This window comes from Engystomops pustulosus, chromosome 2 (genome assembly GCF_040894005.1).
Source record: "Engystomops pustulosus chromosome 2, aEngPut4.maternal, whole genome shotgun sequence".
Classification (NCBI taxonomy): Eukaryota; Metazoa; Chordata; class Amphibia; order Anura; family Leptodactylidae; genus Engystomops; species Engystomops pustulosus.
Genome location: NC_092412.1, coordinates 27,037,422 through 27,059,140, shown reverse-complemented (window position 1 = coordinate 27,059,140; position 21,719 = coordinate 27,037,422). Strand labels below are relative to the sequence as shown.

The 21,719-nt window shown below is 42.8% G+C and overlaps 1 protein-coding gene across 1 annotated transcript in view; it reads right to left on the bottom strand.

The window, feature by feature from the left end:
- LOC140117395 (cyclic nucleotide-binding domain-containing protein 2-like) overlaps positions 1 to 21,719 on the bottom strand; it is a 230,367-nt gene that overhangs the window by 141,892 nt on the left and 66,756 nt on the right. The window contains exon 7 of the mRNA XM_072134100.1: positions 7,855 to 8,017. Within this exon, the coding sequence (XP_071990201.1) occupies positions 7,855 to 8,017 (163 nt within the window). The remainder of the gene's footprint in view (positions 1 to 7,854; positions 8,018 to 21,719) is intronic.

Here is a 21,719-nt window from a genome sequence, read left to right as displayed (position 1 = left end):
AGAGAAAAAGAGGCAAATAGAATCCTTTGAGGAAAATGAAGCATCTATAAATAGACAAAAATACATTTGTAACAAATTGGAAAGAGTAGAAAAAGAAATCATAGAGAAGAAAATCAAAAAATTCAAATGGAATCAAAATAAGATACAGAATTTTTCGAGATCAAGTCCCACCCAACATCAAGAAAAAACGATCAGACCAAGACGGCAGGAAGGGTACAATCCGAACACACAATCTATTGATTTACAAAATAGATATTTACCATTACAAAACTTGAGTTCCCCTTTTCAAAAACAAAGGGAGGAACTCTCCCCATGGAAACCCCATCACACCACGGATTACAGCAAGAAGAAATATCATACACACACACACCAACAATCATACTACAGCCCCAACCACCAACAATCGAACTACAGACAATCTCTCAATTACCAACAACCGAATCACGAACAATTGCACCAACACTCACAAAGGTATACACCCAAAACATGGACAGAGCACAACGAAATGAGGAACCACCGACAAACCAGGGATCACACACACAGCAGACCACAGACATATGCACAAGCAACACAAAGTTCACCCGTTTCAGCACAGAAAATACATCTAGGACATCACACAAGAAAAAGAGGATTAGAAGAGGACACGGAAATAGACACCACTCCGAAGACAAAAGTAGGGAAGTTATAACAAATGGTGAACTGGACACATTAGGAATTTTTAATTTAAGTAAAATATCACTCACCAAAAATCACGTCAGTCTGTTAAACAAAGGATTAAAATTTGCACCTAGCCACCCTTTGGATAAATTTGAAATATATGTAGGCATAGAGAAATATATGAGGAATTTATGCTTAAAGAAATATTTTTTAAAAAATCCATTAGAGAAGACCACTACAAGTTTAGGGCTACACCAATACACTAATCTAAAACCGAAATCAAAATTTTTCCCACGGCAAGAAATGAGCAAAGAAATGACATCCTTTAAAATATCCTGCAAGAAAGATGTCAATAAGCTGAAACAAACAAATAAATATTCAAACTTAACTAAATCAGAACAACATTCATTAAAAATGTTACAGAAAAATAATGCTTTAACCATACGTCCAGCAGATAAAGGGGGGGGGATTGTGTTACAAGACACCTCTGACTACAATATTGAATGTCTACGACAATTGAGAGACACGGACACATATCATAAACTTTTATGCGACCCCACTGACTCCTATACAGAACAATTAAACATTCTTGTCGACAAAGCTCTATCAGCACAAGTAATAACAGAAAAAGAACATAATTATATTTTACACAAACACTACAGAATACCCATTTTTTATTGTTTGCCTAAAATTCATAAAGACACGTCCAAACCCCCTGGAAGACCTATAGTTTCAGGCATAGGATCCCTAACAGCAAATCTCTCTCAATATATAGATCATTTCCTCCAAGCATATGTGAAAAAAACAAGAAGCTACCTGAAAGACACCACTCAAATCATAAGGATATTAGAAAATTTAGATTGGAAACATAATTGGACCATCGCAACATTAGATGTAAGTTCTTTATACACATGCATCAAACATGACTTAGGTGTTGAAGCGGTGGAACACCATTTGAGAAAAACAGTTACCCTAAAAGACGAACAAATTAATTTTCTATTGGATTGTATCCGATTTATCTTAGAACATAATTATTTTTACTTTGAAGGGGATTTTTATTTACAGGTATCCGGTACGGCCATGGGCACCAGGTTCGCGCCAAGCTTTGCTAATCTGTTCATGGCTTATTGGGAGGAGCAAGTTATAGATTGCAGGCTTGGCGACGGCCTGGTGCTCTGGCATCGGTATATAGATGACATCATCCTGATTTGGGACAGAAGTGAGACAGAGTTATATGATTTCATTTCAACATTGAACACAAACACATATAATTTGAAATTTTCACCTAATATAAGCAAAACAAAGGTAGAGTTTCTAGATTTGCAAATTGATATAGTGGATAACAAGTTAGAATGCAGCACATACATAAAACCAACATCCAAAAACAGTTATATATCTAAACATAGTTGCCATCTTCCTAGATGGCTTGAAAATGTACCTTTTGGTCAATATCGACGCTTAAGGAGAAATTGTACGACCACTGAAAAATTTGAAGAAGAAGCTAACCAATTAACAGTACAGTTTCAAGAAAAGAATTACACTACTACAACACTATCCTCTGCTTTAACAAAAGCGAGACAACTAAAAAGAGAGGATTTGATCAAAGAAAAAATTCCACTTTCACAAGAAACTTCACTAGATACCGCACGAGAGAATCAAAGTAAAATTATTTTTCCATATAACACACAATACAAAAAACTACAGAAAATCATTACCCAACATTGGGACATTTTGAAGAATGATAGAACACTCCACACACTTTTACCGGAGAAACCACCCATTATTTACACTAAAGCTCCCAACTTAGGCTCTCAAATAGCTCCCTCTATCAAGACCAAATCAAAAACCCTAAATAAGACCTGGCTGAATTTAAAAGGCTTTTTTAGATGCGGAGATTGTGTCTGTTGTAAGAAAACCACTTTTACGAAACGCACTCAAAAGGTCACTTCATCTAGCAATGAATCAACACATAACATTAATGAACTCCTCACTTGCAACAGTAGTGGAGTAATTTACATGATAATGTGCCCCTGTCAAAAACAGTATATTGGAAGGACGATCAGACCCCTAAAAGAGAGAATCGCTGAACATTTAAGGAATATTAAGAAAGGTTTAGAAACCCATACTCTGTCAAAACACTTCAAAACAGCCCACAACATGGATACAACACAATTAAAATTCTGTGCGATACAATCAGTAAAAAAAGACTGGAGGGGTGGAGACTATATCGCTAAAATGTCCAGAATGGAATCAAGATTCATTTTCACCTTCGACACGATGGCACCAAAGGGTCTCAATGCAGAACTCGAAATATTTGGTTTTTTATAAATTGGATGGAGGCAGCCGTAACGCAGGCAACATTAGTCCGGCTGTATACCAGCACATGTGGCCCCTTCCAGCTTCCCCCACCCATTATGAAACCCATGAAAATCCCCCAACCGTTTTACATATATATACATATATTGGTCATTATCTATAAGTATCTTTTGTACTGAACTATGTGCACAAAAAATATATATATACAAAAATACCCTACAGAGAATGGTGTCTTCCATATATTTTGAAACTATGGACACAAGATTATGTCGATTAGTCGACAAAATAGAAACTTGGGTAATATCGTTACAAAATCCTCTTCCCCAAAAAAAACTCCTATTTTACACTATTACATTAGTGTCTGTATATTATTCTGTGTATATTTTTTGTTACATTTTCATTTAATATGTCTGTCCAACATGAATATTTACAATTTTAGTCTATGATTTATGGTTTTTTCAATTAATGTATTGAAACAATGCAGTATTATCCGAAAAAGAATTGAAACACATCAAAGTAGATTGATCCAGGTCAGGTCTTTGTAATTTAACCCAATCCGGAAAAATCCAAACCGGATAATTCTTGAGCCCGGAAGGGGTATTTAAGGAAGTGTTCCAACATGGAGGTTTTAAATATAGAGCTACTGAGGAAGAAGCATCACGCTTCGAAACGCGTCTAGCTACTGATTTTATGACTCATTTGCAATAACAATATCGCCTACAAAAGAAAAGAAAAGACACTCACTTGAGAAAGTTTACAAACTAAAGTGCACCACTTGGAGCCTCAGCTTGAAAGACTACATCCATTGACGAGCACGAACGCACCCAGTGAGTAGCACGGCACCATCTGCGACATATTACAGTCGCACTATTTGCGACACAGTTCAGTCGCTCGATCTGGATTAGGAGGAGGAGGATCCATTCAGTCTAGCGGATGCGTGTGGACTGACATCCCGCAACGCCTTGAGACCACGCTTCCAAACGGCGTCCACAGACTCCACTACATGTGGAAAGCCGCTAACCACAACATATGTGGATATCTGGATTGTTTTTTCTCCACCCCGGCACATCGAGAGCAGCAACATAATTCTAAGGACAATCAGAACCTTTGTTGCCAACCAACCGTGAGTGTCTATACTTCTATTTTAAATCTCGTAAAAAGGCGAAAATATATATGAGTCTTTACAGGTGTAGGGCCCTGCATCCTGTTTAAATAGCAAAACCTCCTGGATATCAATCTACTATACAAAGCTGAATTCCGTTTTTGATTCTGGACTTTCACTTTTTACTTTTTACTTTTTAGGACCCACAACTTTGGACATTTATTGTTTTTTGTCGTTTGTCTTCTGTTTTTCTTAGGATTGACAATTTTTTGGACATTTTAATATTTTGTCATGCATGCAAGTTCAATTGATTTTTGTGTAACGTTGTTTTATCTGATATTTACAGTAAACACATAAGTTTACAGTAAACACACAAGTTTACAGTGGACACAGAAGTTTACAGTGGACACAGAAGTTTACAGTAAACACAAAAGTTTACAGTGAACACATTAGTCTACAGTAAACACATAAGTTTACAGTAAACATATAAGTGTATACACACTTCATATTTGTCAGAGCTATCGAGTAATAATCAAATTCCAGTACATGTAGAAATTTAAATCATCTGTTATTATATCAAGACCATTGTGAATGTTTTTATCTATTTTATTTATACTTTGAATGTGGTATTAAATATTGTGATTCACTTCCGAAACCGTTTTTGAGCGTGCCCACATACACAAAAAACTTTTTCGAATTTTCTTATTGGGGCTCTTTCTGGTGTTAAGACCCTTTGTGGTTGCACCCAAGTCGGTGTGACAGAGATCAATAAGTGCCACTAAACCCACTGTATTAGAAATCATTGAAACCGGCAGGTGAACAGGATCTTCTGCACATGCACAGAGCTCCCCTCTAGCTGGCGACATGATGGGAGCCACTGTGCTTGTGTGGGCTGTACTGCCACATTCACAAGCAGTATGGACGTGCAGGGGGCGGTGCTGCAGAGGCTTCTTCCGGTGTGTGCATTGTCCGGTTTAGGGGTGGCCCCAAAGCCATGCTGGGTCCTCCAGGCACCGTAGAGGTGTCAATACTTGCTGCTGCTCTCAGAAAGGGATGGTGAGCCCTTGTACTCCGCAAAGGGAAATAAGTCCAATAAGTCAGCAGTGATCAGTTTCCTTCTGTACTGAAGAAATTCAGATACAAAACAATAAGAGTAAATTATAAGGCTGACGTCTCCAATCTCCTCTCTGGCAGAAGAAGGGTTAATGCTGGGCTAGCTGTCCCCCTCTTTTTCAGAAGGCTAGTACCTTGGTCACAGGCTTGAGCCCAGGGTCTATGGCAGAACATCCCCGTCTCAGCTTCTTCTTCTGGTTGCTCAGGTAGACTGGCAGTCTTCTCCATTAAGCTCTGTCACCTAACTGCAAGACACTAAGGACTGGGACTTTTTTCCCTTATATACTTTACATTTCGGCACAAAAAAATGATAAATCATTCTCCCATAGACTTATACTGAGTCCCTATAATATTCTATGTTGGAAAGGTTCTCAAGTGTAAACAACTTTCCAGACACCACCTGTCATTCTAAGGGTCAAGCTTTCTATTACACAAGTCTGTTTTTACTCTGCAAAACAATCTGTGGAAAATGACTGGCTATTACTGATTGAGCTGCTTGAATTGTTTAGCTGTAGATAGGTAGATATGATAGGTATGCTTCTGTAAGCAGGCAACCTGTTATCTAATCCCTTCTATCTCCACCTAATCTAATACAACTATTGTACAGTTAAGGCAAAAACTGCTCTCATTTGCATATCTTCCAAGAAATATGCAAATCCAAGAGAGAGAAGATGAATGCCAGCCTTTATAGAAGAGACAACATGATTCTGCTAACATCCCCCAAGTCCTCCGCCATTACATTGTAATAAGTGCGGAGAAATCCTCAGCTCTGGTTAATTAAGAAGCCCACAGGTAACGGAGTCAGGTGTCACTAATTAGCGAGCGTCCCCTCCACACGGATGAATCGTGTGCTCGCTTCCGCTTGTGACTGCGCTCTTGGAAATTGCTCGAAGCGCTGATTCTCTGAGGTCGGAGCAGCCAAATGGGATTCCAGGCTGCTGAACTTCTCCCGCTCCCTGAAAGTTTCTCCTAAAGATGTGAATTAATTGACTTCTAAAGCTAATTTTCAGCCCCACAGCTCTGATTCTGAGCTTCTTGGAAAGATTCATGTTACCGGCTTTTGAAAGTTCCAATTGTTCATGTTTATGACTGAAGGCGAGTGAATACTTAAAGTGATATCTACTCGTAGACCCACGTCCCGGGTCGCAGGCCCACCTTTTGCCTCCATGTGCCTCTGGTGCCTGCCTGCAGCGTCTCTCACCTTTCTTTGTTCGAGCGGCGGTCCCGTGCTCTGTCGTGCTCTAGGGAGCTCTGTAAGATTTAAAGGGCCAGCGCGCCGATGATTGCCTGCCCTGATAAATTGACAGCCCCTTCCTGTGTCCCCTGCCTCTTTGACTCTGATTCCGCTCCTTACTTTGCTCCTCTGTTGCCAGCCCTGACCTTTAGCTTTGTTCCTGACTCTGATTCCGTGCCGCCTGTCCTGACCTCCAGCCTGTCCAAGACTCCATCTCAACCTTAGGGTGGTGGCACACGTGGCGTTTTGAACCCGTTTTTTGAACACATTTTTGAAAACGCATGCATTTTTTGAAAATGCATCAGTTTTTTAATGGACTGCTTAAAAACGGGCTAAAAAGGGTTCAAAACGCCCCGTATGTTACCACCCTTACAATTCTTTACCTTGCCTTGGCCACCACAATGAGCAAATTCACGCCTGTGGAGCGGCCTGGTGGTACCACGCCACAGCAAGTCCAACCTACTTTACGACTTTTTGTGGAGCAGCTGTGCTGGCTTCCAAGCAAAACAATTTAGGGGGGCGTAATGTCGGACAATCTGACTGATTCGTACTGAGCGCGGGATGTAACTTTCAAATTGTGTGGCAAGCCCAAGCACTTAGATGCACCACGGAAAAGAAGGTGAACTCTGTCGGACCTGATCAGGGAAGCGACACATCCAGGATATCGGCCACACGATCTTAGTGAATCGCGACACAGTGCATTATCATTGGACAATGCACTATCGGTGAACTCCGGTGACCGGGTAAGTAAATGTATAGTATAGTTCGGTGTTGTATATGTGTATTTTCAAGTGTAAAGTGCAGGCAGGGGAGGCACCTCGATTTTAGTTAAAGGCGGCTTTAAATGTGAATTTGCATTGAGGCCCACTGTTAGCATATAAAAAGTGAAGAGAAAACACTCACCACTTAAAAAATTCTTCTTTATTTCATGACGTAGTAAAATAAGTCCAACATAGAAGTCCAGTCAGGATAGAGATAGGAGCAGGGGAAAAGAAAAGGCGAAAGCCGTTTCGCCCCATCCGGTGCTTTCTCTGGGCAAGAGAGTCTATAAAATACGTCCAAACCAAAGGACTGAATACACCTGTAGTTGTAAATTGTGTCAGAGAAGGACATGTATGATCGGAAGGATGTAATCGAGTAGATATTACATTAAAATTCCAATTTTTATACAAAGTTTCTTTGCCAGAGTTTCCTTCCAGGCAGGGCTCAGGTAGAGCGATGGCATTGAGCCCTGCTTTGTGAGTTTTGTCTGCGAGTTTTCATTAAAGCTTGATTGATTTTAAATCAGCACAGAGCCCCTGGATGTTTCCCGGGAGCACGGAACATAAATTGGAATGTATTACTCATTATAATTTACAAACATCCACTTATCTGCAGCGCGGCTTAGGCTGACTCCATCATGCAAACCGCATAATAAACAACTCCGACTTACCCCAAAGTACTTCCCTCTCTTCAGGAAGGCCACCGTCTTGGAGAAATGTTCCCCCGTCTTCTTGCTTTGTGACACTTTGGTGACTACCGCCGTGCCCGAGAGAATCAGGTAGAAATTCTGAGCGACGTGACCTTGCCTTATGATAACTCTTCCGGGTCCAAAACTATTAGAAAAACATTAAAAAAAAGAGTGGGATTTGTTAGGATGCGAAGCACATCGTAGCGGAGAAGTCAGGGCTGTGTAATGGCGAAGCGTTTCATAAATATTAAAATCCGCAACGCACGTTAAAGAGATCACGCTCCATTTTAACAACTGTCTGGCACTTGTTCAATAAATAAGAATTAGCAGGAAATAAAAACTTTCACTTTTCCTCGTAACTTTTCGAGATATGCGGTTCTGCCAATAGTGTCTAGGAATACTTATGCTGGAGATTTCAGGCAGGGAAAATATATTTTCCGATACTCGTTTAAAGTTTCTGGAAGAGTCATGCCTCCCAGGGGAGCTATAAAGTTCATGTCTGTGTATAGGTATCTTCTATATGGTTGCACACTACATGGATGGGAATCTGACAGCAGGAAAAAGCCACAGATAGTAACCGCATGTACATATAGCTGGACTTATCAGTCATATCATATACCAAAACGCCGAAAACACTGAGAGAAAACCAGTCTGATTACAATTTATATAAAATATATATATATATAGTATCATATTTTATACGGTTGAAAGACACATGTCCATCAAGTTCAACCAAGGAAGGGAAGGGATTGGATAAGGAAGAGATTTATGGGAAATAATTCTATATAACATAACCATCAATGTTATTTAGGTGTAAAAAGGCATCTAGACCCTACTTAAAGCTCTCTGCTGTCCCTGCTGTGAACAGCACCTGAAGCAGGCTATTCCACAGATTGACAGTTAGTATATATAAAATCTTTATTAGAAGTGCAATAGTTAAAAATGAGTAAAATGACATAAAATGGTGTATCCCAGGTGGGACAATAGAAAGTACAAGGTAGCATAGCCCAGCTATTGTAGATAATATAAGTATATATCACCTGATGTATAAATATATAAGACCTTCATGGATGATACAAAGAACATGAGTACACCATCTTACATATCACAGATTGGACGTATCTCCGTACAGACCAAAACGTAGAGTACAGGGTCAGCTACATTGAGATGATTGAAAAGTAAATTGTGCCTATGAGGGCTAAACAAAGCTAACATGGCAACTACTCCATGATTGCAGACAAGAAAATCACATAAAACAGGGCAAAATTTAACCTTACTTACCTCCCCGACCACTAAACTCAGTGGTGGAGGCCCCCCTTAGTAGTAAATTGGTGGGGGTCCCCGAGACATACGCCCCAGGAGCCCACCCGATAATCCAGCCCTGCCTGCACCATCCCTTTCCGCTTCTAACATAGGCCTGCTCCTCCTATATCGCATATACTGTTCCTTCCCTATTTCAATTCTGCATTAATTAACCCTCCCCTAGCGGTTGTGACAGATGCTTGTAGTTTGGCACATGTGTAGTATGTCACAGCTATGATTCTGCTGAAACCACTGTGCACAAGAACTCTACAGACACGCACGGTATAAAAATATCTGACCCATAACTGTCTTGGAGAATGGAGTATGCGTGCTTTCTACCTACTTTCAATCTGCAGTTTCAGAACCTTTGGAGGGCCTTCATGTGTATTGAGGGCATGTGCATTAAGAGTGGGAAGAGATGTATGAAGATTTCATGGGAGCAGATCCTTCTTGGTATAAAATTTGGTGGGTGGTTCAGGGTATATCACAAATACCTAGTTGCAGGTCCTAACTCTTGAGAATGGGGGTCCCTTACCTCTATCCAGGCCAAGAGGACAGATAACTGATTACAATAGCTCCCGTAGAAGTGCATGGGCTGTGGTGGTCTTCATCAGACAGCCCAATTTTGGAAATTATTTACTTTGGGAAATTTGATTCCAATGTATTCATGAACATGATCAATTCAGAATTTTCTATAGCCATTCATCTAATGAAGATCAGGGTTAAAGAACCAAGACAACATAAATTAGAAGGGGATTGTATTATTTATATATATCCTGGAACTTCTATTATAATTAATTACACGGTACTATGTAAGACTATATAATATCACATACATCCCTGTTGCTAGGGGGTGTTCACAATGTTGCTCCACTAAGCATGGGTGGAGTCAACATATGTCTGAGTGAACACAGATCACTCTGATTGCATCAGAAACAACTACAGAATCCAAGACCTTCCAGATAACTGGTCAATAGAGATGAGCGAGCACTAAAATGCTCGAGTGCTCGTTATTCGAGACAAACTTTTCCTGATGCTCGAGTGCTCGTCTCGAATAAAGAGCCCCATTGAAGTCAATGGGAGACTCGAGCATTTTTCAAAAGGACCATGGTCTCTGCCCTTCCCGATTTCTCTGCCCTTCCCTATGTCTCTGTCCTGTTCCCTGATTTCTCTGTCTTCCTCCCCGATGTCTATGTTCTGTTTCCCGATGTCTCTGTCCTCCCTTATGTCTCTGTGCTGCTCCCGATGTCTCTGTGCTGTCCCCCGATGTCTCTGTGCTGTCCCCCGATGTCTCTGTGCTGTTCCCCGATGTCTCTGTCCTGCTCCCCGATGTCTCTGTCCTGCTCCCCGATGTCTCTGTCCTGCTCCCCGTTGTCTCTGTCCTGCTCCCTGATGTCTCTGTGCTGCTCCCTGATGTCTCTGTGATGCTCCCCGATGTCTCTGTGCTGCTCCTCGATGTCTCTGTGCTGCTCCTCGATGTCTCTGTCCTGTTCCCCGATGTCTCTGTGCTGCTCCCCGATGTCTCTGTGCTGCTCCCCGATGTCTCTGTCCTGCTCCCCGATGTCTCTGTCCTGTTCCCCGATGTCTCTGTTCCCCGATGTCTCTGTGCTGCTCCCCGATGTCTCTGTTCCCCGATGTCTCTGTGCTGCTCCCCGATGTCTCTGTCCTGCTCCCCGATGTCTCTGTGCTGTTCCCCGATGTCTCTGTCCTGCTCCCCGATGTCTCTGTCCTGCTCCCCGATGTCTCTGTGCTGCTCTTCACACATATATATTGTTCTTCACATACTATTTTGTTCACACCGTTCCGCACGTATCTCCCGACAAGTAAGCAGATGTGCCGAACATCTGCAATCTATTCTTCACTGTGTTCACTGTGTTTTTTTAATTAAATGCTCGATCTCGAGCAGAGAAAATACTCGTCCGAGCAACGAGCCGTTTCGACTACCCTAATACTCGAACGAGCATCAAGCTCGGACGAGTATACGCGCTCATCTCTACTGGTCTACTATCGGGTCTTGGTTGACAACTTTGGACACACAATAAAAAAGAGAAATCAAATAATAAAACCCTAAGGCCAACAACACAAAATAAAAAAACTGGCAAAGACCTATCACCTTCTGTTCAAATTATTGCCATGTTAACTAGACGCCAGTAGTAGAACATAATTCCTCACAACACTTCTAACATCGGCCTTGAAGATTTGTCCATTCATAGATTGACTTTGATTCATTAGGCGTTGGCATTATGTATACAAGTACAAAATCCCCGGCCTCATTACACACGAGGGACGTACAGTATCCTGGAGAACATATCCTCATCTCGAAGGCTGGAGATGAAACTAGGTCAGTGTTTTCATGCATGTTCTGTTCTATTCACAAGGAAAAACTGATATAAGTGTCTGTCAGACTTTATCAGTCTCCCCGACCCTTTGAACTCAGCACCAGGCTCCCTCGGAAAATATGGCATCACACAGTAGCACAACCTTTTGAGAGACGGCAACTTTGAGTGTGCAAAAATATACTACTTTGTTGTCATTGTATACTCTGTACTATAAAATTAGCATCTCAGAACCAGTGGGAATTTGCCTAAAGGCCAACACCAACCAGTTCTGGTTCCTCATCTAATTTCAACTGGATGGACCATACCAGGTAATCCCTAAAACAAGGGGGGGGGGGGGGGGGCGCAAACTCTATCATAGCTACAGCAGAGGATTAGACAGGTTAGTGTCACACTGTTATAATGTAGAAGTATACTTATGATCTGGGATAATGACACCATCCTTCCACCAATCAGAAATGGTGCAGGGTCTAGCTACCTCTGCGATGCTGTACTGAGACATCATGTGATTGAAAATATACAGCAAAGAGATAGAGAAAGTCAAGATAGTGTCAGGTGACAGTAAACAAGAGGCTGCTTTCCAAAGATATGATTGGGTGAGGATGGAAAATAAATTGCCAATGTGCTTCTTTAAAGTTATGCCTATGTAATGGGGCAACTTTCAAGGATCCCAAATGATCAGGAGAACAGGTCCATTTACTCTACCAAATACATTACATTCTTTCTCTCTGTGTCTACTGGAGATAGTTGCAGCTATTTTATTACTTAAGGGGGTTGGCCCAAGATTTAAAGGGGTCAGCAAAATACCTTTTCCCCTATCCACAGGGAAGGGTGTAGTTGATCGCAGGAAGTCTGAGACCCCAGTGATTGGGGGAAAGAGTGAAAAAAATTAAGAGCTACATCAAACATGAAATTGCTCTCCTACAATGGACGTTCCCTTTAAGGAGTTAAACAAAAGTGTATAGATTACTTTTAATAGTTAGTGAATAGACTTAGTGAGAGGCCAAAAAATCAATGAAGTGAATACACTAGGTAGGTACCAACCTACTCCAAAATCCCCATGTTTAGAAGTTCGATAACATTTCCAAACCTTTGTTCTGGCTCATCCTGGTGTCTACAAAGCCCCGGCAATATCACGGTGGAAGAATCCGGCACTGTGTATATCTAACACTATCGTCTCTGATGCCGGGATCAGCATGGAGTAAGGTCGATGGAAAGGGCAATGTAGAGAGATAGATGAGTGTTTGAGTGCTTGATATTAATTCTTTGTAATGAACAGTATGGAGGGAAGTCCAGCAGAAAGGAACTACTGCTTTTCTGCATTTTGCCTCTAACCATAAAAATTAAGCTTTTTAACAAACTTTGCATAAGTACAAAATTTTATATGAAACTTTATAATATAAAATATCTTAATTAGGTTCTCTTAATTCCCTTCCTAATATGACATACACAGTTAAATCTATCTTGGTGTCCCAAGACAGACTGCAGCTCACAGAGGGATCAGATTACAAGTATGTCTATGGAGAGGGGAGTGGTAGGGAGGAAGTGAAATAGAGACAGAGACACTGCAGCAGCTAATAGTAAGTTTTCTATTTTAACCGTATGACATTAGAACAGCCCTGTTCCATTTACTTTACTGTAATATCGTCCAAGGTGTTTTTGGCTCAGGTCATTTGACTTGTCTCAAATGCAGCTCAGCTACAACACTGAACCCAGCACAGTAGTCCCATATTGGCTCCTAGGACCAGCAGGGCACAGAGTGTCCAAACAGAGGTACACAAATTCTGTAAGAGTCCCATCAGTCAGACCTTTCTAACATAACTTCATTTTACCAGAATATCCCTTTAAAAATGTCCCTATCATCCGTAATCATCGGAGCTCATGCTGCCGCTTCTAGTAATTGACATTCATCTTGCACAGTTCTAAGAAAAAAATCTTTCATTAGATGTGTTCTTAAAGGAGATGCCTCCAAGGGTTCAAGAGTCTGATTTACTTTAATTTAATCTTTGAAGAATTCTCCTGATAGTCCATTAAAAGTTGAATACTGGGAATTAAAAATATATATATACAGGAAAAAAATTAAAGTTCAATCCATTGCACTCAACGCCAGGATGAAAGGACATTTTGTGTTCAGTTTCTTACATACGTGAGCAAAAATTATAATCTCAGTAATGTGGAACTTTATGTAGTCGGATCGGTAACTTGGTTTTATCACCTGACATCTACTTCCTGTGAGGGGTGGAGCTAAAGGATAGGCAAGGGAAACAGCCAGTGTGGACACTAGGGATGTTTTACCATAGGGGTCACAACAGTCACAAGTTGCAACCAGATTCATAGGTTAATTTCCCTTAAAACACAGCGATCTCCTTTGAAGTGTGGCATGCTAAGACTTATAAATTATTCTCTGCTCTGTGCACTGAGATTTATGATACACAGGTTTCAGATTATGTTCCCAATCCTAACTCAAGTAAGATAGGTGTCACGTTTACACCCGCAATCCTCGGTACGGATCGCGGGTGCACCCATGCCTGCTGCGGCGGTTCCCATTCCCCCATGTCCATACTCACCTCACCTGGCTCCGGGCTCCACAAAGATCATGTCCTGGTCCCACGCCGGCTTCCTCCGAGGCCACGCTCCTGCTTCCTGCCGGGGCCGCGCTCACGATGCTAGGGCGCATGCGCCCGACTCTTCAGGAACTTAAAGGGCCAGTGTCTTCCTTATTGGCGCTGGCATCCCGGCTCTGCTATATAGCCTGGCGATTCCCAGCATTCCCTGCCGGATCTTCATGTCCTGTTACTGAAGAGAAAGCCCTCCGTGTTCCTGAGCGTTTCCAGATGCCTCCGTGTATTCTGTGATTCCCGTCTTCCTGTTATCCTGTGGCAGTCCTGTTATCCTGTGGCGGTCCTGTTATCCTGTGGCGGTCCCGTTATCCTGTGGTGGTCCCGTTATCCTGTGGCGGTCCTGGTATCCTGAAGCAGTCAGGTGTTCCTGAGGTGGTCCGGTAACTCAGTAGCCATCCGAGGTCCCAGCCAGCCTATCCAAGGTCCTGCCTATCTGAGGACGTGCCTATCCGAGGTCCTGCCTATGCGAGGTCCTGCCTATACGAGGTTCTGCCTATACGAGGTCCCACCTATCCGAGGTCCCGCCTATCCATGGTCCCGCCTATCCGTGTTCCTGCCTATCCGTGGTCCTGCCTATCCGTGGTCCTGCCTTCCCATGGTCCTGCCTACCCGTGTTCCTGCCTTACCGTGGTCCCCGTGTCCCTAACTTGGCTGCCACCGCCGGCCTAGTCGCACCCGTGGAGCGACCTGGTGGCTCCCCGCCACAGCAAGTCCATCCTGCTTTGCAGCGGGCTCTGGCAAAAACCAGGAGTTCACTTAGACTCCATTCCCGGGTTGCGGCTGGCATCGTTATCTCCCGCGGTGGTCCAGGGAGTCCACAGACTTTAGTCCCAAGGATCTATTCCCAGAGACTGTGACAACAGGCTACAGAATAAAATTGAGCTGACGTCACAATTCATATGACATCACGATTAAGGTCCAACATTGTGCCAGAGTTGCTACAGGGAGACCTGCAGTAAGGTAAGTTCACATTTTCATAGAATCAACTGCATCCTGCACACAATTTTTCAATCTTGGACATCCCCTTTAATATATACATATTTTATGGAGTGTTACATAAAAGAACACTGAAAATTACAAGAAAGCGCTGATTTAAATAATTCATAATCTTTTCCCTCACCAGTATTAGCTGTAAGTGTTAACTAAATTCGGCATCATCTATAATCAGGAGAAAGTCTTGGCACGTTCCTGGCTTTTTTATATTTTGAAGTGTTTAAAAATTGCCATATTGAAAGTTTTATAGGAATATTTCTTCTTTATAACACTCTGGAGCTGCACAATCCAATCTTGCAAGTAATGCCGTCACTTTGAAACGAAGGATATAAAATGAGTAAATGGAATATAAAACAAAGTTTAGGAGATGGATAATAAGAGGATTGAAGCAAAAATGACATGCAAAATGATCCACTAACTCCAATCCAGAGGAATTCTCTCCATGGTACTCGGCTGCGGTACAGAGAAGGGACCTGCACACTTATCACTGGCCCCACAGCCTAGGGGAATATTATTTTATGTAAATTTTAAATAATTTTTTTCAAAGGAATAATAAAGAGATGAAAGGAGCAATTTGTTGCATAGAAGAACACAAAGTGACTTTTGGCAACTTATTACCCCCAAAAATGGGCAGTGAGGGATATTAAAAATACAGACCAGTGTGGTTACCCCCTGGCCAGCCAAATGTACTATAACCTGCGCCAAAAAAGTGTCCCTGCTTATAGCAGAAATGTATGGCTGTTTGGACATGTGCTGCGATTGCTGAGCGTGAATTACTAAAGGCTGGACCTCACACACCGGATGCGATGGTGACTATGACCAGCATTGGTCTGTGTTTAGTTAAGCAGAAGATGAGGGTCGTTTTAAAGGGAACCTGTCACCAGGAGAGCCATTTTTAGCACTCCCCCAGTCCCCACAGAGCATAGTACATGCACTGCCAAAGTGTTTTTGTATTAAAAATTGGTTTTACAGAAAAAAAGATATGGTAAATAGCACCTTTCAATACCATGTGCTGTGTGACTAGGCACTCGTCCCCTGGGAGGGGCTGGAATGGAGCAGTCTCCCCCCCCCTTGGGAAACAGCTCCTCCATGTGTCCTTTTCAAATATATGAAAACACCCATCACTTTCTTAGCAACACCCCCTGCTCCTCTACAGCCAATCCAGAGTGAGGGGAGTTATTCATATATTTGAAAAGGACACATGGAGGAGCTGTTTCCCAAGGGTGGGGGGAAAAACTTCTCCTTTCCAGCCACTCCCAGGGGACAAGTGCCTAGTCACACAGCAAGGTCCAATATAACGTGTCTTTTTTTCTGTAAAACCTATTTTTTATACTATGCTCTGTGGGGACTGGGGGAGTGCTAAAAATGGGTCTCCTGGTAACAGGTTCCCTTTAAGCACCGGCCAGGAAGTGTGATCGACAGAGGCGCCAGAGTGTGATGAAGTGCATGCATGTGTATGTACATATGTGTCTGTGTACTTGTGCCTGCATGTGTCAGCAAGTGACACACAAATCTACATGATGGTGGGTCAATATGCTTGTGTCTACATGCGTGTCTACGTGTATGTGCCCATGCATGTATGCATGTGTCTGCATGTATGTGTGTTCCATGCATGAGGTTCTAAAGCAACGGAGGTGTGTATTGTGATGTTCTGAAGCACCTGAGGTGTGTATAATATTATCAAAAGGGCGGACTTCTGTGCATAATATTATTAGAGGGGGGAGAAACTCCTGGACAGTACATTATTGGGGAGGGACACCCGAGGACAGTATATTATTGTGGGGGAACCCTGGCCAGTATATTATTAGGGGGAGGGGAATTCTGGACAGTATATTATAAATGGGCAACTCCTGGATAGCATATTATTGGGGGGGGGGGAGTTCCTGGACAGTATATTATTAAGGGGGACTCCTAGACAGTATTTCATTGGAGGGGAGGGACTCTTGGACAGTATATTATTAGGGGGGGGGGGCTCCTAAATTGTATATTATTGGGTGGGGGAACTCCTAGACCATGTATTATTAGTGTGGGGAAAGTATATAATTAGGAGGGTGGATTCCTGGATGTTATTAGTAGGGGGAGACTCCTGTACAATATATTATAGAGGAGGGGGGAATAGGCTTCTGGACAGTATATCATCTGGGAAATAATGGCTCCTGGACAGTGCATTATAAGGGGTGTGACTCCTAGACAGTATATTATAATGGGGGCCCGTGGACCATATCTTAATAAAAGACAATTGGAGGCTGCTAGAGAGTATATGTATAAGTGGTGGCTGCTGAACAATGTATTTATTAGCTAAATTAACTGAATTAACTAATAAGAGTGCCTGTTATACAAATATTTACTGGGGGGCACTGCTGACTACATATTATTTATTGGGGCCCTGCTGACTACATATTATTTACTGGGGGCACTGCTGACTACATATTATTTATTGGGGGCACTGCTGACTACATATTACTTACTGGGGGCACTGCTGACTACATATTATTTACTGGGGACCTGCTGGCTACATATTATTTACTGGGGCCCTACTGACTACATATTATTTACTGGGGGCACCACTGACTACATATTATTTACTGGAGACCTGCTGGCTACATATTATTTACTGGGGCCCTGCTGACTACATATTATTTACTGGGGGCACTGCTGACTACATATTATTTATTGGGGCTCTGCTGACTACATATTATTTACTGGGGCCCTGCTGACTACATATAATTTACTGGGGCCCCCTACAAGATGTAGACCAGAAGAAAACAGAGGTAGAAGGCCGGAGATACTACTGAGTTGGTGATGTCTTTCTCAGCCTTGTGGCAGACCTGGTGTGCAGTACATTTTTGCTGGTATATAGTAAAGTGCAGTATATTCCCAGCTGGTATATATTTACGTATGTGGTGAATTTATTACTGTGATATTATGAGTAATGTACAGGTATGTGGGCATTGGAGTGGGGATATATATTTATGTATATTTGAGGGTTTCTTATATATGGTGTGTGTGTAGCATATATATAGTGTGTTAGAATATGTTATGTGTTATACATATATACATCTGTGGAGTGTATGTATGATATATGTATATTCTGAAGAATAACATGTGTAATGGGGCTGACAGGGAGGGTTTAGGTATAAGGGGGCCCTGGTGCAAACTTAGAATGAGGCCTGTGGTCTTTTTACACCACTTCTTCCTTAGGTACGAGGAAGCTGGAAAAGCCCCAGGAAGAGATACGGGAGACCATGGCCTTGGCAGATGGGGCAACTAAGAAGAAAAAGTCTGATCTTCTGACCACTATCAACAGACTGAAAGCCAAGGTCACCGGTCTGGAGGAAAAGCGACATCCCATTCGCCAAAACAGTGGTCCATTCCAGGAAAAGCTGGAAAACAATGAAAGATTTGACAACATGCGCTAGGAGAAGTAAAGAAAGCTAAAGGGGAATATATGGGGCAGCTCAAGTCCCAAGTTCACCTCCAGAATTTTTCCTTTGCCTTGTATTTGCCAGATGAGGAGGGCCAGTAGAATAGGAAGAAAGCCGCAAGAGGTCTCAGGAGGTGAGCTTCGTGTATGACCCCTTCCCAGTGTCCTCCGGGCAGACACATATAAGGTCAGGGTTGGAGCTGCCTCTTTTCATGCTGAATGAGTTATTGAGGTGGCCGAGAGGGGGGCGGGAAGTCTAGAGTTAAAATTCTAGTGGGCTAAGCCTCTCAAATGGGTGGTGGGGCTGGTCCTTCCTCCTCACTACATGCTGTGCTGGGCTGTGGTCAGGCCAGGTAGATGACTTCCTGCTCCCTGTATACACCTGCAGACCCCAGTCCCATTGCTTGGCCCCTCCTGCAGCTTACACTGAGCTTCTCCAGCTACACACAGGAGGCCATGCTACCCACAGCATAGCCTGGGCCTAGTAGCATGGAGGAAGAGGTGAGTGGTGGAAGGTGCCCTGTCTGTAGTGTAGGAAATGCTTGTGTGTTGTGAGTGGGGAAGGTGGGGGCTCCTGTTTTGTGATTGGAAGATTGTGTCATTTTATTGAGCGGAGGCTGCTGTTGATCATTTCATTAAGTGGAGATTGCTGCTGGTTATTTTATTGAGTGGAGGCTGCTGCTGGTCATTTTATTACAGGGAACCTACCACCACATATCTACCTATAAAGGTAGATCGGTTGGTAGGTACATCTGTAGCCCTTTTAAGGGCTAATCCTCACGTCCCCAGAATCTTTTGCTAACTTTTATTTGGCAAATATGAAGATTTTCTAAAGAGGCTACTGGGGCGTGGAGTAGCCGGAGCTGAGGCTACACGGCGCGGCTGCTCCACGCCCCAGTAGCCTCTTTGTTCCTCCTACCAAAAATCTCCGGTGCGCAGCTCTTCGTAGCTATGCGCCCTTGTCTGAGAATCCTGCAGGATGCTCGGACGTGGGTGCTCAGTTATGAGGAGCTGTGCACTGAAAATTTTTGGTAGGAGGAACAAAGAGGCTCCTGGGGCGTGGAGTGTAGCCTCAGCTCCGGCTACTCCACGCCCCAGTAGCCGCTTTACAATATTTATATATTTGCCAAATAAAAGTTAGCAAATAATTGTCGGAACGTGAGGATAAGACTTTAAAAGGGCTACCCTCATGTCCTACAGATGTACCTACCAACCGATCTACCTTTATAGGGGTTGCTGTTGAACACCACGTATAAGATGTATGAGCATATGTTATGTGTGGGATGCGGGTGACAGCACGGTATGAGGTATATGCGGCCTTTATTCTAAGTCGAAAAGTCACTGAGTGCACAGGCGTGGGGACTGTGCCCCCTCCAAGCCCTTTTGTGGCATAAAATTACCCCCATGGTGTCCAGATATGACATAAATAGAAAGTAGGGAAATAACGGATAGACAGAAATATACATGAGATAGATAAACAGATATTACATAGATATCAGATAGATAGATGATAGACAGACTGATGTGAGAAAAGTTGCAGACTGGATTCCCCCATGGGCTCGGATTGCTGGGATCTGTAGTCTCCAAACAGCTGGGAACCCGTAGCGTCAGGATTAACGCAATAAAACACAATTTTTCCTAATATCCGCCGGATAATAACGTTCCCCCCACGCTGCTCTTTCATACTTGTAGCCTTTGGGACGTGACTTTATTACAACACCTCATTTTCGGACGTAATGTAGACATTTGTCAGGGGTGTTAATGGCCACTAGGGGGCAGGCCTGAGCGGCCTCACGTGTGTAGTAAATGGCGCCCGCTGCACACTTCTATAGCTGCGGGGCCTGGGTCTAGGTGTGGAATGTAGCAGCTGAGGGGGGGCTCTACCTGGAATATAGGGAGCCCCCGGACCCTGTAGTATTGTATTCCCTGCCCTACTACCGAGCAGTCTATTGTTAATGAAAAATCTCCCTATATTTTCTCTCATCACTCGTCGCCCGCTCAGATGTCATTTCCTCGCCCTCTCTGCTTACAGTAGTTAAAGCTGTTGTATTTCCTCCGTGTGGTGTGTAATGAAATGTATGCGGGGTCCCCGGTGGTACACATCTGTACTTACCCATAAACCCCTGGCTCAGACCTCTATCAATATTACAGTGGAATCTATTACAGCGCTACACCAGGAATATTACACAATCAGAAACCTTCTGTATGTGATTCATGTGACCGATCGGTCTTCTTATACTTTTTCGTTCTTCATCCCCTGGTTCTTATATTGTAGAATGGGATTTTTCAAAATCGGGTATAAAATGTGTAAATTACAGTGTTCTTATTATTAATATTGGAAGATCCTGTACTTTACCGGCACCATACTGGCATTGAGTAACAGGTTTTAGGTCAGCGGTTCACAACCTGTGAATAATTCGACCCCGAACATTTCACAGGTCTAAGACCATCAGAGATGTGTTATACAAAAGGTCTTAAGGGCAAAGACGCTGCTCATCTAATGAATACTCAAATCTATGTGCGACTTTACTGCTGTGCCCATATAGGCTGGAGAGGAGTAGTAATACTGTGCTGTGCCCATATATACATGATAGCAGTAGTAGTACTGTGCTGTGCCCATATATACAGGATAGGAGTAGTAGTACTGTGCTGTGCCCATATATACAGGATAGGAGTAGTAGTACTGTGCTGTGCCCATATATACATGATAGCAGTAGTAATACTGTGCTGTGCCCATATAGGCTGGAGAGGAGTAGTAGTACTGTGCTGTGCCCATATATACAGGATAGGAGTAGTAGTACTGTGCTGTGCCCATATATACAGGATAGGAGTAGTAATACTGTGCTGTGCCCATAAATACATGATAGCAGTAGTAGTACTGTGCTGTGCCCATATAGGCTGGAGAGGAGTAGTATTGTACGATGCATATGTATACAGGATAGCAGTAGTAGTAATGTGCTCATATATACAGGATAGGAGTAGTAGTACTGTGCTGTGCTCATATATACAGGATAGGAGTAGTAGTACTGTGCTGTGCTCATATATACAGGATAGGGGTAGTAGTACTGTGCTGTGCTAATATATACAGGATAGGAGTAGTACCGTGCTGTGCTCATATATACAGGATAGGAGTAGTAGTACTGTGCTGTGCTCATATATACAGGAGAGGAG